The 16062-nt window shown below is 39.5% G+C and overlaps 1 protein-coding gene across 1 annotated transcript; it reads right to left on the bottom strand.

The window, feature by feature from the left end:
- Positions 1-223: 223 nt before the first annotated feature.
- On the bottom strand, positions 224-8185 carry LOC111254359 (glutamate receptor 2-like). The gene is made up of 11 exons (XM_086974844.1): positions 8133-8185; positions 6780-6974; positions 5927-6088; positions 5595-5745; positions 5200-5417; positions 4790-5079; positions 4433-4670; positions 3411-3571; positions 2996-3151; positions 1697-1900; positions 224-332 (listed from the first exon to the last, which is right to left on the bottom strand). Exons 1-11 carry the CDS (start codon positions 8172-8174, stop codon positions 305-307), a joined length of 1845 nt encoding a protein of 614 aa, XP_086830970.1. The 5' UTR covers positions 8175-8185; the 3' UTR covers positions 224-304.
- Between the last annotated feature and the right edge of the window lie 7877 nt (positions 8186-16062).

The following is a 16062-nucleotide window of genomic DNA, read 5'->3' as shown; positions in this document are numbered from 1 at the left end:
TGGCATTTCCTCGTCGATAATAGAGTACCAGATATTGTGGAGGTACAATGCCACCTCGGTCCATGATAGCGAAGGGAGCGTATTTATGGAAGGATGCTCGAAAGAACCATATCACAGTTCGTTTGAAGAGAACTTACAACACTAGGCACCGTCTGGCGGTCGGTATTTCTTAACATCACTTCTTTTAAACAAAATTCAGTTGAAAAGGATAAAAATTGAGATTCTTCTCTCAGTTTTTATTTAGGCGCCTTTGATATAGCAACATTTATTCAGAATTAAATGGCTCGACCTGAACAGGCCACTTCTACGAACTCGTTGATCCCTCAGGTGATCTGAAACGCAGGACAAAGATTGATATAAGAGTCGAGCATCTTTGAAACTGGTGATTGATTTGAATGTTTATGAATGAATTTAATTTTCCTTAGAAACCGTTTTTAAGGTAAATACTATAATTCTATGTGCGTTATAATAATGTGTGGCTAGCTCGTATACATCTACTTGCTCCGCTGAGCAATCTAGGTGATCCTACCAACCTAAGCAGAGAATTTTTTAGTTTAGCACGGTTATTTTAACTAAACAATCGTATACGGAACGCACTTCTAAACATCACTGCGATGTATTTGTCGTTCGACTCCATACGCTCACTTCAACGATCCTAGTTTCAAGTCGCTTAATAACCTTCAATAGTATCGAACGCAGCTTCGAAGTCTAAATCAATATTAATTTTAAAGAACAAGATATAGATATTTTAATTAGATATATCTACTCCAAGTAGCTTGTTTTTTTTCTCCGATATAAGTAATGAGTAAGATATTTGCCTTTGAAACAAATCGCTCTACGATAGTGTATTAGTTGAAGTGTTATTTTAGGCCATAGGATTATAAAATGTCCCTACTGCTCAAACAATTTCAGTCTCTCAAGCAGGGACACTCTAAGTTCCTATTCTTCACTCCCATGTACTGGGATCCAGTACACACTGTACAGTCACGGCGGCCCTACCCGTTAAATATATACGACCTACAAAAGATGCTGTCGTATATTCAACAGGAAGTTTTTACCTACAGACACTGATCCGAATCAATACCGTAAAGGCCATGTCAACGACGTTATAGGCCGTTTTTTCCCTACATGAGAAAAGCTTAGCCCATACCTAATTCAGGCACAGACGAAAGCATCCTACAATGCTCAGTCAAAGAGGTCTCATTTTCCATAGTTATTCGAATGCTTGATGATTGCCATCTCACCAACCGCCACCTATATCACTTGTTTAATTTGAAAGTCCCTCGTTTCTGAAAGTTCGAACGAGCTAAATGAACTCAGGACCTTTTAGCTAAAAAGATTTATTGGGGTCAATAAAACACAGACATGTTTAACGTTCTATGAAAATCTCCACTATTAATTTCACCTAGAGCTAACAAGGGCTGTTTACTGAGGGCTGAGTGGTACTCAATATACCCTTCGTTTCATTGAACGTTGACATCTCATCGCTCCCAGTGCTGTCATTATTCAATTGATTTTATGTGTAGACTAAACTTCAGCACTGCAAGGTCCTCTTCTGTAGTCTATCATTGTTGAAAAACCGCATATAAAGACTCTAATGCTAGAAGCACTATTTCTATTAAGTTAGGACGAGAATGTACTAGGAAAAACCCAGAGATTTAGCAAGTCTACCATATTAAGTAGAGGGTGAACATACTCATCCGAAATTTGCCCATAGACAGGCTCTTCTGGATACTCAGCTTCGGTCGAGGCAATTCTACCATTAGGTACGACTTCTGGACCAACGGTGGCATGTGCTTCGTAGCTCGATATAGGTCGATCGTGTCGGCACTGACCTGTGGCCGATAGCACAGTTACATGTGTTTTACCGCCTCGTCTCTCACGGCGAGCTTTAGCACTCCTGTTCAATTCAATCGGCATTTTTAACACTAATTCCACTCGTCCAGAGTAATCGTTTTCCACAGAACGCCTAATAAATCATAGTGAGTTGGGGTACGCTGATGTTATAAGTGCAGTAATGTGCAGATAGCCAAGAGTTTTTTTGTAATTGACTTTCATAATAATTGTTACAATTTGCAACACTGTTTTTATACGATTCGCAGCAAACGTCAGAAATGTTTGTGGGAACTGCTGAATCAAGTTGGGGCACTTGCTCACTTCCATATACATTCTGCCGCATACACGCCATCTATAGCGTACGGCTGGACCGAAGATTGATGAAGTTCCTTACTTAGGCCGATTTTGCAGGTTGGGGGATTGACTTCGTAGATCGGCTCGTCGGATCGCGATGCTAACTGAATTAGGTGTCCTTGTCCACAATGAGACGGATGTGGGATGTTTATTGAATTCGCGAATGATAATTACATTCGTTATCTCTGTGATGGCGCTAATATCCGGGGGATACCATGTTGTCTGCTTAGCGATTCAATAGGGGCATCGTCATTTTGATGCGGACCGAAATTCGAACGTATTGCAAGACATTTTTGAATTTCCATGATGCCTATAGATATCGCACTGGTTGGGCTTAATGGGTTTAATTTACTCAACAGTCAATTTACGATTTATATGTTGAATCTCATTACCTTTCATTTCAGCTATTCAATGTGTGTATCGTTCGGGAGACTATAAGCCAGTCAATGTAAAGCAATTACTAGATGGGCAAGGACCAACAATAGTGGTCAATGGGTTCATAATAGATGGTATGTGGTTTCATCGAAGAAAAAAAAAATAATGCGCTGTACTGGTAGAATAACGGGAGATTTAGAAGGAAACTTTGCAACTTCACAGGCAGAAGCCATGTAATCGCAGTGGTTAACATAAGTAACCACTGCTATTACATACACCACACCATAAGTAACAGAGAGTTAAACAACTTGTAAACAACTTGAACAGTTTTGAACGTTCTGCGTTATTGAAAGAACTTCTTTGATATCCATGGTTCGACAAATATGAGCTGCTAGCTAAATTACTTGACCTGCCGCCACTAAAAACGTACAGACGAATGAAGTTTTGGTGAGGCGCGAAACTTTTCCTGGGATGTTCGCCTGGAAACTCACACCAGTGCTGCCGTGGCGGCTCAGAATGGAAAAAACCCGAGATTGTTCGGGGATGAAGGCCGTTTCGTGCTGTGAACCTCGTCGTTGATGTTACCCTGAAGTAAGGTGGGCCTTATAAGTAAATAGTAGCGTAGCGATCTTTCCTTGCTCATATACGCAATTGGCTTAGGTGACGTAATAGTTCCCATATTTGGAGGAATATATAATAATAGCTCAATTGAGTACCATGTCTGCCATTGGAGTATTTTAAACAATTCGTAATTAGAGTTACGTACAGACTGCGGTCAGCTCTTTGAGAAGCAACTAATAGGCGATAACAATAATGTAGAATGCCAACAATGTAGATAGCCTCACCTTGGCGTCAAGAGGTCTGTTACCTCGTCCCGAGTTGTTTCCGAATTCGAGGGCATGGCGATATCTTCCAGCCAGCTGCTTGGAATAGCGCTTGCCGCGCCTTCAGCTCTCATCCTTTCTATGATTCGACGTTTCTCCTCCTTTTCTGCAACTTTGTCCGGCTATAGGAGGCATAACATTATTAAGAACATCCTCGCCAAAGCGGAAGTATCTTACTAATTGTTACTGTAACGAGGTGCTTACAAGACAGATATAAATATCCCGCTTGTTGCTGGCGTATGCACGCTTTTCCACGTATTTTACCAAGAAATAGTTTGTGTGAGGGATTCTTCCGTCCGAGGAATATATAACACTGCAAGAACACTTCGTTCTTGAGGTAGTCTTGGCTAGAGCTTATTAGGGAACAGTCATGTGATTATATCAAACGCGCACTTGGATTCTTATCATTGTCTCTAGAAAAAAATCACGGACGCATCTCGAAATGCTAGCTGTGCATAGTTAAGCATTTTTCAAGATTAACGAATATCTTCATTATTTTATATTGAAGATTCTTCTTCTTCTTCTTCTTCTTGCCGTTGCAATATTAAGTTCATTCTTCGATTTTCTGCACGCTGCATACGAGTGGCAGTTGCATACGCCATCGTTTCAAAACGCTCGAGAAAAGTTTCAATCGTAGCTAACATAGAAGCTTTAATAGACAAGAGCGGATTTCGAATGGTGGCTGGCTTGTAGCACTTGAAAATTAGCCATGGCTGATTTCAGGTTTTGTCCTAAAAAGGACAAGCTATTGTAATCGTATTAATAAACTGTTGATTGGCGCATGATTTTATGGAAAAATGTCTATTTGAACGTTGGCCTAGCTTGCATACTTGTATCGTTATTTTGAAATGAATTGGCCTTTATGTGCGCAGCTTCTAAATTGAAGCCTAATTTTTTGCATATACACGTTAATTCAGCGCATGATAATTTGATTACTTCACTTTCCGGGCACTATTTACTACTACTACTACGAAAATACTTACCGGGTAATATTTACAACAACAGTATCCTCGCCGGTAGAGGATTTCAATGACCAGAACATTGAATGACATATACAATGCAGCAAAATAGAAGTAGAAGATGGAGGCGAGATCCGAATAATGTAGATCTTCATAATCGTGCATATGGTCAGAACGTTCGACGGTCCAGCAGGCGCCTTTATCAATAACCAGCGTATTGTGCCAATGTCGAAAAATACCGGAATCGATTATAAAACGCAGCCTACATAAAACAAAATCACATAGTAGACTTGATATCTGAGCAATAAATTGTAGCAATAATTATTTGATTTGACACGAAAATAGCACATTATGTCCGGATATTGTCAAGCTACGAATTACCTCTTTTGGATTTCTATTTGAATTTTTCGGTCGAGTTGTCTGCGCATATAGAACACCATCTTAATTTGCAGTAACCTTTGTTTGCTAATATGGAATAGACCTTCGCCCTTAAACTGATCGCACTGCGAGCCGACGCGCGTATGTAGTGAAAGGGGTTCCATAAGGATCACCGCTTTTCTATCCAATATGCGTCGTAGCGAATCCGGTGTAAACATTTCATCTCCATAAGCGGACCGGCCATGCTTCCTCACTTGCTGCATCACTCTCCTAAAGGTATCGCTTTCGGTGTTCTGTAAAAGAACAGCGAACAACTTATTTCGTCAATATATGTATATATATATATATCAATCTTTCCAGTAGCTTCGAGGCTAGACACTTAGCTAGAAGAGATACACAATGGGTAACTTTACCTCAAAGATAGAGCTGTAGCCGCCAACTTCATAAATCATTGGCTCGATCTTCGGTCGTTCAAGAAGTTCCTCAACATCGTTGATCCGAAATGTTTCAGATTTGACCATCAGTGTAGATTCCATGTATCCGACGAACATATGCATAATCACCATAACGCCCAATAACCAGCTGGCAAGGAGTATTCGATGCGTATGAGAATGGAAGTGTATTACAGATCCTACAAGCACGTAAATACAGAGATAATTATCGTATATTTATAGAGACTGCTGGCCACAGAACAGCAGAACAGAGTGTTGAGTTCGTATTTTTTATGGCTGTGCTTTAAAGCACAGAAGTAAATAGTACTGGAAAACAATCTGTATCTATAGACAATGTTTAGTACATTGTTACCGACCTTCAAAGAAGACGGCAGCCCAATAGACCCAGAAGATTCTCCAAAAGCGATACCTTCTCTGCCTCCGTGTCATGTAAGGATTTGTGTGAAGGTCCATTATGCCGACGACGCCCATAATAAAAAGGCAACTGCCAAGCAGTAGCAACCATACCTGTGTCACATAGTAATTGTATAGATAAATAGACACGCATGGAGTGTTTGTGATGTTATGTATTTCGCTTGTATACTTCTTTGAGGAAGACCACTATTTCTGCCGCAAGATGTAGACTTATAGATGTCACGTTTATTCTCACAGGGCTTGTAAGCTCGTCTATACCATTCTCCTTGCTAACCTGGTAGTCCATCGTGGTAATGTATCCGTACACGTTCGACTCATGCTCTTTATCCACCCCAGATAATATAACCAAATCCTCGTCCGCGTATGGCAACGAAGGAATTGCAACGGCAGCTTCATCTTGAGTCATTACGAAAGGACCGACGGCGATATCGGCATACTGTGTGCGAATGTATTGAACACACTTGTAATTATGAATTAAGCAGCTTGTATCGTTCCCGAAGTAGGATATTGTAGGTTCATACGGACCCCATTACCTTTTTCGCTGATTTTGGACTCAAAGCTGAAAATGCATTTTTAGGACGTATATGGGCATGAAATTTGTTCAATTCAAATTTTTTAAAATTTAACGCTTTTTCGGCTAGCTAGCTGGCTAGCTAGCTAGGTATTTTTTGTACACTTTAATCAATAGCTGCATAGGCTTTGATAAGTTTATTTAGAGAGTTTTGAGCATATTGTTGTAGTTCCTTCTCGCTTGTCGATGAAAATGCCATTTCTGGATGCGCCGGTATTTACGTCAGGGTTCTTATCTTATTTATTGCCCTAAGTTCACATCGGATGGCAAAAAGTCGTTATTAAAAAAATTTTATTACGAAATATCATGAATACTATATGCTTAGGAAATATCACTAGCTATGATCACAGGATTTCCTCGGGAGATGAGCTTTTTTTTTCTATCTATCTCTACTGAATTATTGACATCCTCAAACAAAATTCTGAGCTATCTTGTGAAGTGATTTATGCTTCATATGGGTCCAACATACTCTACATCAAATGCAGAGAAACTACCTGCACCGGTTTGGCGTAAATATGGAATTACTGCGCTATAGTTAATCCGCGTCTATACAAACGTTTCGGGTGAGATCGCCAATCATCCCGGTCCAGCTCCCGTTCGGTAGAAGAGTTCCCCACTGGCGATCGTTAGGGAACACGACATCATACTTCATGTCCATAGAACCGATGATGAAATGTAGCATGTGGCCGGTAAGCCCAGTGAGAGTTTTACGGCCGAAATTATCGCGAAGTATATCCACGTACGGGTACCACTGACGTGTAACATAACACGAAGAAAGGTACTGTATTTTTCAATATGCCGAAAATATATCTAAGCTGCCTCACAGATCTCAAATCTTCATAGAACGTTATACTTTATCCTTAGCAAGGAATGCGTATTTTTATTGCAGAAAAAAGCTATATATATATATATATATATACACCACAAAAAAAAGCGCCGATTGAACGTGATTACGTGCAATTTACTTGCGGAAACTGCTTGAAGACGTATAAGTGACGATGTTAGTTTATGAATGATCTTTCTTACTGTTGTGTGACCTTTTGCGTGCTGTGTTCATGTACGCCTAATACTGACCTCATCTTTGACGATATTGCGTTCCATACTTTACTACAGTCAAATCTAATATGTCTATAGTATCTGTTAGATGTTAAATTAAACCCTCTTACAGGTTCGATATATTACAAAATGGAATATGTTAGAAGAATCTTATAAACTATAGTTTTTCTCAGAAACATCTACGTGTCCAATCTGAAACGACACACAAAGCGATGTAAATGATTCTATAAATTGCCCATCCAATTAATATGATCTTCACACCTGTATTCTTATTAGAAATATCCTATTACGGGGAGTGTTACTATCAGAAGTCGACTTGGTGTCCCAGAAGGTCAAGGAGGAAGAAATGCTTAAAATTTGGTTTAAACGTCTTTGTTTGCCATGTAAAAAGTAGCTTAAAGTCAACGAAAGTATTTTAAATAAACATATAACTTACTAACTCTATCATATTAGCTGTAATATTCTATTAGCCAAAGCATCGCATATAAAAATGCTATGTAACAATTCGGCTCGATAAGTAAGTTTAGGTAAGCTCACTTTTTTTTAAGAGAATTTAAGTTATTTTTATTAAGTACCACTAGGCACCATTAGGGCGAAGCTTCTAGACAAGTTCACCTGGCGCTCACAAACTAAGAAGCTTTTCTCGCACTCCAGTTATGTCAAAACCTACGACGAAGACCCAGAAAGCTGACTGGAAACCTTACTTCAGATGAATTGTAACTTTGGTAATATGCAAAATATAGCATGTGCCTAAATATCCTATCGAACCTAAATGAGTTATTTATTTAGCATAAACACATACATAATGAATTTGAACGTGCAGCAGATACGCAATAAACGCGAGTTTACATACCCCAACGTTGGTAAAACGGACCGTATAGTTCCGCCACGACATCTCGGTGCCAATGGAACTACAAACAACGACGAATTGCGGCCTTCACAACCGATATTTGCCTATCTTTCAACATATAAGTGGAGAGTACACCAATCACGCTAGCCATAATGGCGAAACTTTTTGACATTTACAACCTCAATTAAAATAACTCGAACTTTTGGCCGAATAAACCTCTCCTATAGAACTATCTATGTTACGACTGCTGACACAAGTCGATTAAACTATGTCGAAGTTTTTTAACAATGCTAGAAGTGTCTAAAGAAAATTGCCTGGAAACATACGCAAATTTAGTATACTAACTATATAATAATTAATTATAACTGTATCTCGGGCAGACAACTGCCAACGGAACCAATACTTTTAAAATTTGATGATTTATCGAGGTACCGCTTAATCAACGAGTAGCAACCAATTACTTTACTAGCCCTGCTCGCAGATTAGATGGTTGAACCGTTAAAGCACATCGTGGGCAAAGTTACCTGGATGGCCTCCATACTACCCTTTGAAACTCTGGCGCCAACAAAAATATATGTGTTTATATGTACACAGATTACGATTAATTGCATTTTTTAATCTGACGTTTTTTTCTACTTCGATAAATGTAAAGTGAAGGTTTTTTTGCCTCTTGCCATAGTCTGAATAGATATATAGAAGAAATGTATACACACTTTAAATAATTATAACTATGTCCATATAACTTTCATTAAAATCGAAAGTAATCTAGGTGAAATGCTTTTTCTTTTCTAGCAGAGACCACTGGTTTACAGATTCTATTTTATGCCCGTTTTCGAATGGTCATAAGTTTTCCCACACAATCTCATTTTTGAGAAAAACCCCAAAAAAGTCGGTCGGTGTCAGGTTTGGGGGGCAGGCACGATATTTCATAGGTTTAATTCGCCCAATCGATCTGTTTGGAAGTTTCTGATCAAGATATGCTCCCACATAGTGATGAAGGTGTTGGAAATAAAGTTCCACCAAAGTCCATTCAAATGCGCCGTAAAATAGATTCCTCCAGTAATATCAAGTAGCTGGAATTTCTACCGGCAAAAAACATCGCCCAGTCAAATTACAGTGTGTATATATATATATATATATTTTTTACATTAGTTTTGTATATTACAAATGTCAGGAACTGAATTTGATTGGATACCTTTTAAATAGATCGAGTCAGAAAAGCATGTTTTTAGACACGTTTCCTTCCTAAAGACTTTGTAATCTACAGAGATATTCTGTAAAGAAGACCCACCAGTGATACGTAAAAGCCAACGATGTTTTTTATCCTGTCCCAATAAAAATGATTTTGGTATTACCTATTCTAATAAAATACGAGGTTTTTTCTAACGGAAAGCAATTACCTGTCTTATGTACCTGCCGATCTAAACATCACAGTAAATTAGAGCCGGCCTGACCGCTATAAAATAGAGAGATATTTATTCTGACTCAACAAACTGACAGCTTCTTCCTACGACATAAGGCTTCTGACGACATTTATTGGCTAGACAGACCGCTCTGACTTACGTTTGAACGTAAAATACTTTCAGTCCGTAAAGCGAACCTGGACAATCTCTCTATTAAGCACTTAAGACGTAGCACAACGGCTAACGATGATGCTAATGGTACGCCTCTCTGTAACGGCGACGCACTTATAGCGTGCACCATGCCGGCGGCTAAGGAAATTCCGTAGCCTGCATGTAGGATTACGTTACGACAAAGATCTTCTAACTACAAAGGTATTTCGTGCTGCGAAAGATAACTTAGGTACGTTACATCTTTGGATTAGTTAATTTCTACTGGAAAATTCTTACTGTCTGCAGGTAAATTCAGCTGCTGTTGCTCGTTAAGCATTCTGTTATAGAACTAGTGAGATTGTATGTTCCAGTATACTCTACTAGGCTGCGTACATTCTGATCGATTTTTCCGTCAATTTACTTGCATTTTTGGCCACTGTTTTCGTGCCGAGTTGATGCTGTGCTCCGTAGAAGCACACAATTCCAAAAGACATCTATTACGTAAAGCATGAAAAAAGGACTCTATTTCTATGAATTGCTTTTAAACTGTCTCCCGTAAATTCATCGCCCATAACCGTTCTACCTTATCAAAGATACCGGTGTGATTCTACTATGGAAATCAACCATGTCTCGGATCACCTGACTGCTCGACTACGCGCAGCGCCTCAAAGTAATAAGTAAGTTAACGTCTATTCAGTACGTGACGTCTCCTTCACCTGCGTGACACCATATAAGACCTCCGAACGAGCTGTCCGCATTGTTCTCCAACTTCGAACTCTACCCCCAAACCTGCATGCTGGCCATTACATTATTGATCTTTAATTTAGTTTCAAGCTTGATGACTCCTTATTCTTCTGTCGATTAGTGACCGAAGGCGCCGGCCATATTGTACGCTTTCAACGGTCCGTCATCGGACGGAAATGCCGCTTTACACGAACTGGCAGACAATGCTTGTCTAATAATCGATGGCACCATGGCAAAACTTTATAGTTTTGATCCTGATTGCTGCGCTAGATGCACAGTGTGTTAAAAAAAAAAGTTTCGCCCATAAGGTGGAGTGCCCTCAGGGAATACGTTCCAGCAAGCTTATCATGCACGTTTTCCGCTTGATAATTCCGCAGTCCTCGGGGGCCGGTTGACGAAGTAACTGTATTTTCAGCGCCTGTTTTTTCTGTTATTATAAACTAGAAAGTACAAACGCTTGACTAATGTGGCTAGAGATGTGATTAGACCATTCTAAAGATGGTACTCTTTCTACGTACCGCACCGTTGGACCCAACTGGCATGTAGGTAAGTTAAACGTTTGATCAGTGGGAGTGTTATCCTTTACAGATGTCACGGAGACGATTTCTTTCGCTAACCTCAAGAGTTCGTCCGGTATAGATTTCACGACTTTGGTAAGTTAACATAACGTAAGATCAGATTGGTGGAACTTGATACGATACCAACGAAACACTCTAATTTTCCAGGACGGAGTTACTGGGCAAAACACAAGAAGCCTATGCGGATGGTCACTACTGTATATGTTTCAATATTTTACTGCGAGTATTAATGATACTGTTTCACAGGAGAATATTGGCCTTATGCTAAGCTAAGCAGTATTGCCATCAGGTTGTAGACCAACGAATCATCGAGGAGGAATTCTTCAAGCTGGTCTGAAAATGTCTATCAAAGTCTCTTCACCCCATGCGTTTGCAAACGTTGGCCTTTCCAGGGTACTAGCATTTGCAAGCGATTGGGCGAGAGTCAGATAGGACAGCTATATACCCTTTAGTGAGATACGTATTCTGTGGCTGTGCAACCATAATCTATCAAAGAGATATCAGTGTATATTTCTTTGATTTGTTTGCGTCATGTTTATCTCAAGGCTAAAGAGATATCAAAAATAAGTTCTAGCAATTACGGAACAAATTTAACCTGCATACGGAAAACAAATAAGCGGCCATTAATTCCGATGAATTTGAAAAGAGGGCTGGCTGGCTGGCTGTCTATTGCAGGCCACACGTTGGGTTTCTTGATATTAGTGACGTAACATGGATGACTTTCTGCGAGCATGTCAGGGGGACTAAAAATGCAGATTATGATTCGCTCGTAACTATCTTACAGTTTCAAAATTTTGCGAATTACCAGACTATAACCCGGATTCGGCAGACGGCAGCCAGCTTTTGTTGACTGGTATGGTACAATCAGAGAGGCGCTTATGAACCTTACGCATGTTCCCGTAGTGCAACGTGGTACCTTTTTTTACCGTACTATTTATTTGAATGGACGAAACAAATTGATAAAAATTCGAGGCCAAACTAGACGTGTCCGCAGAAGCGTCAGCTTGCCTTCGAAGTACCATTTAACTCGTTGAAAAATCTTCAAAGCAATGAAAATAAGGCCAATGAGGCTGTAAAAGCTGTAAATACCGAAAAGAAGAATCTACACATGTTGTATATCTTAATTCTATTTTTACGTCTTGTATAGCTGTTGTCGTTATGGGTGTTGTTCTTGTCGTCAGCTACCATCATCATCAATGGCGACACATTGTTCAATCGGCCATTTTTATGTTCGATTTAACATATTTACTATTACGAGAGTGAAGCAGTGTTGCCCCTGCTACATAAAAGTAGTGTGGGTTTCGCATCGATGTTTGATGGCAGTCTGAAGGAACGCAGCAGCACGTGAAAACCACTTGAACGATTGGCAATACTTTGATTAGATCATTTTTCGTCCATCCACGAGAAAATCACTTTATAGATTCTTAAAATCGTACATTCGCCCCATAGTAGTAAGCTGACGCAGTGGATACTTTTGGCAATTTAACATGAGACAAATATTCACAATTTTTTCAGAAAAACAACCGGTCAATGGGCTAATTGAGCTATTGATTTCATGGGGCGACGTACTTCTTCGCCAATCAACAAGTACTAGCCTTTTCTTATTCAGAGATTTCCCACCCAATGATTGCCGATCTGAATTTAAATATCGTAGTAATTGGTTCAATTTGTGTTGATGGATTAATGATTCTCCAATTGTTCCCTTTTGTCACCAGCTCATCGACAAGGTACAACGCGTAAGGCAAGAAAAAAGCCCGGTAGCTAGCTAGCTAGCTGATAGCCATCTACATTATATTTTCGGTGACTTTTGGTTTACCTGTCAGCCTATATGTTAATAACGAAGGAATCTTGAAGCTTAGAGCTATATTATCGCGTAAGCATACGATGTCGGCCTGATTCTGCGAAGGCTATGGACATGAATTATGGGGTGGTTTCCTTCGAGTGAGGTGGTGGCGGAACCAAATTTAACGCAGCCTACAACAGAGTAGGTAGCGTCTATGACGCTCAGACGCGTCCCGAACGAGTGGGACTGTCACGCGCCGTCCAGTAGCGGGTACTGCCCCGGATCGGACGGTCAGACGATGCTAATCAACCGCTTTGACGATGACATAGCATACGCGGACCTTCGCATACGGATCGATTAAAATGTGAGTTCCTTTTCAAGCCGTACTACTTATTCGTATGGAGATGTGAATAGCAGGAAAGGGGAAAGCGTGTGTTGACATTTTACTTGAAGGCTCGGTGAATAGGTGACTGTAAATGGCCGCTCCTGTTGCTTACCAGGACCGGGGTTTGACATCTTTACTTACGACTGCAGCAATACACATTCGCTATTGTTTATTTGAATTAATCACACTAAATATGCATACTATGAATATTTGTTTCTGTCATCTCCTCGGTTTTGATTAAGGCGACAAAATGAAGCTCGTGATATAGCCTGATCCTGTCAAGTGGTTGTCAATCGATTGTAATTTTAGATATGGGGCTTGAGTATTTTATAGTAGGGCTGACAACCTCACTTATTAAATATTAGTAGTGGACAACGCGTGTGAAATATGCGGCTCTGCTTAGCTGAGCCTATCGTCCGTCTCAATATAATAAAATGTTATAGGATCTAGTGCCCTGGGGGCTTGGTCTATATTGACGGACCTACCTACTAATACTATTACTCTATAGGGAACGCGTTAATTTCGAAAATGTATCACACGCTTGAGTCTACCAAAAATTTCATTTATGGCTGGTCCCAAAACTCTGCACAATCTGCGTAATTAAATGTTTCCACGATGGCGCCAAGAAGAGCCATCGTAAATGTTTGGATTAATAGAAATATATTACTAACATAACAGTTTAATGAAATAGGACGATGGCCTAAATTTACACCGATAAGCAACATAAAGAATAGGTGAAGTTATTACGGTAATACTAGTTAAACTAAGCAGCTTTTTTGCCTGATTAATCTGGTTTGCCACGATAGCAATTTACATTGAAAGAATCTACGATGGCTGGCTAATGACGCCATTATCCAACACCGGCACAACACCGAAATCATTCTATACTTAATAAATAGTCTTACTTACGTACGAATATACTTCAGTAGAATGATTTTAATATAGCGTGCGTATGAATGTATCTGTATGTAGTTGAAGTGTAGTTCTATAATGCAACATGTCACTTGTAGCTTCCTAAGTAGATCTTTTTTAAACGTGGACTCTTGTTCGTCTCCCCTTTAATTTTCATCATCAGATATTTCTATCTGAATTTCGAAGAGCCAAAATAACGTGAAGTTTGGATGATTTTGTCAGATACAGGAGCATGTGAAATCTTCAGACTATTTACTTTAAAGCTTCGCTTTGACAATTATCAGCTACACAGATGTGACAATCCTGTGCTTCTCCCGCTGTTCACATACAAGCTTTTATTGCAGTCTGTTTTTTAACGCGCGCCATAACTTCCCTTAAGATACAGTTTCAGTGTGGTATCCTGGACATGCCGGACCGCTTACACGATAAAAGCCCGCGCACTTTTAACTGCTGGCAGCCAGGTATTATAGTATTCGATCTAGTATCGTGATCCGATTTCGATATGGACAATATTTAATTACTTTTTACAGACACATCTCTCGAAAGAAGTCCTGCGAGAGTGACTTATCCATTCCCGAGTCGGTCGGATCAAATAAGCCTGGTTAACGTCCAGGGTCATAGTATCTAGGGGGGTAAAGAGACCCAATACGCCCCTTGTAAACATACATCCTTTCTTTGTAGCTGTTGCTGCTTCCTTCTGGCACGTATTTTACTACACATGTACGTACCAATTTATACCATATTCCGCCGGTGAAAAGCAGTTCTCCAGTGAGGTCAGACTTATGACGAAAATCCACAAAGGCTTGTGCCCTGCCTCAGTATGATACTCACCTTTGTCATGTCGGGTGAAGAGCTTTCGTAAAGGGAAGATTCATATTATTAGGACAGAAAGAAGTTTTCAAACTATTTTAAGCAAGCGTTCACTGTTTATGCCCTGTGTAACAACTGTAGAAGGCTTTTAGAGTCAATTAAAGGCTAGTGACCTGTGCCGATCAGATCTGATACGGAACATCGAACATCTGGAACTGCGCATATTGTCTATGTCTATAAGGACAGAAGGTCATTTGTATAGGTATGTTTAGCAGGCAAAAACCCACTATCAGCTATATAACCATAAAACTGATGAGCAAAGTTAGCGAAAAACCCACTATCAGCTATATAACCATAAAACTGATGAGCAAAGTTAGCGAAAAAACCAGCTAGGCAATTTATAAGACTTTATTTTTAAGGAATTTGAGTGAAATGGCTAACGCTGACAATATTCGTCACTGGTCTTTACGATTGATCATCTAAAAGGATCCGTAACAAAACGACAGTCAATCTTGCAGTTGCTATGCCTTTGATATCAGTCAGATAATTTAAATGAAGCTATAGAGCGTACGCAAAAAAATTGAAAAGTACAACGTACAGTTACAAGGTATGTTTGGAACTGTAGCCCATTACACAATAACTTCAGGTTTCTCAAACGCTGGGCATAGCTTTAATCAGCTAATGTGATGTATGATGTAAATTTTTTTACTGTTTCGTACAAAAGATAGGACCACGTATGTAGGCCGTTAATCCTTATCTTGGTGCATTGGACGTACTCTGTATAGCATTTAGATTATTGCAGAGTCTGAATTATCAACAAACGGAGCCTTATAGTTGAAAATTTACCTATTTAATCAAGCATTATTTATGCTTTAGTAATTGCCAACGCTCCGGATCGGCTCAGAATTTCAGTGCGTTACAAGGATGATTATTGTAATGGGAGTTGCCATAAACAGTATTTAATAATCCGCTTATTACTATACTATTATTATAGAACGAATTATATTTAGAATTATAGAATTATATTTAAACCTTAGAGTAGGCAACCGCTAATCTTAAATATTGTATTTTAAAAATTAAGATTGATTTTAGTTAATTTAACGAACAATAAGCTCATGTGAGCAATTATTAACCGTACAGTTGTTGTATCCATGCGGTCAGACATACG

The sequence above is a fragment of the Varroa destructor genome, unplaced genomic scaffold (genome assembly GCF_002443255.2).
Source record: "Varroa destructor unplaced genomic scaffold, Vdes_3.0 BEIS01000007.1, whole genome shotgun sequence".
In the NCBI taxonomy this organism is placed as follows: Eukaryota; Metazoa; Arthropoda; class Arachnida; order Mesostigmata; family Varroidae; genus Varroa; species Varroa destructor.
This window is presented reverse-complemented; position numbering and strand designations above follow the sequence as displayed.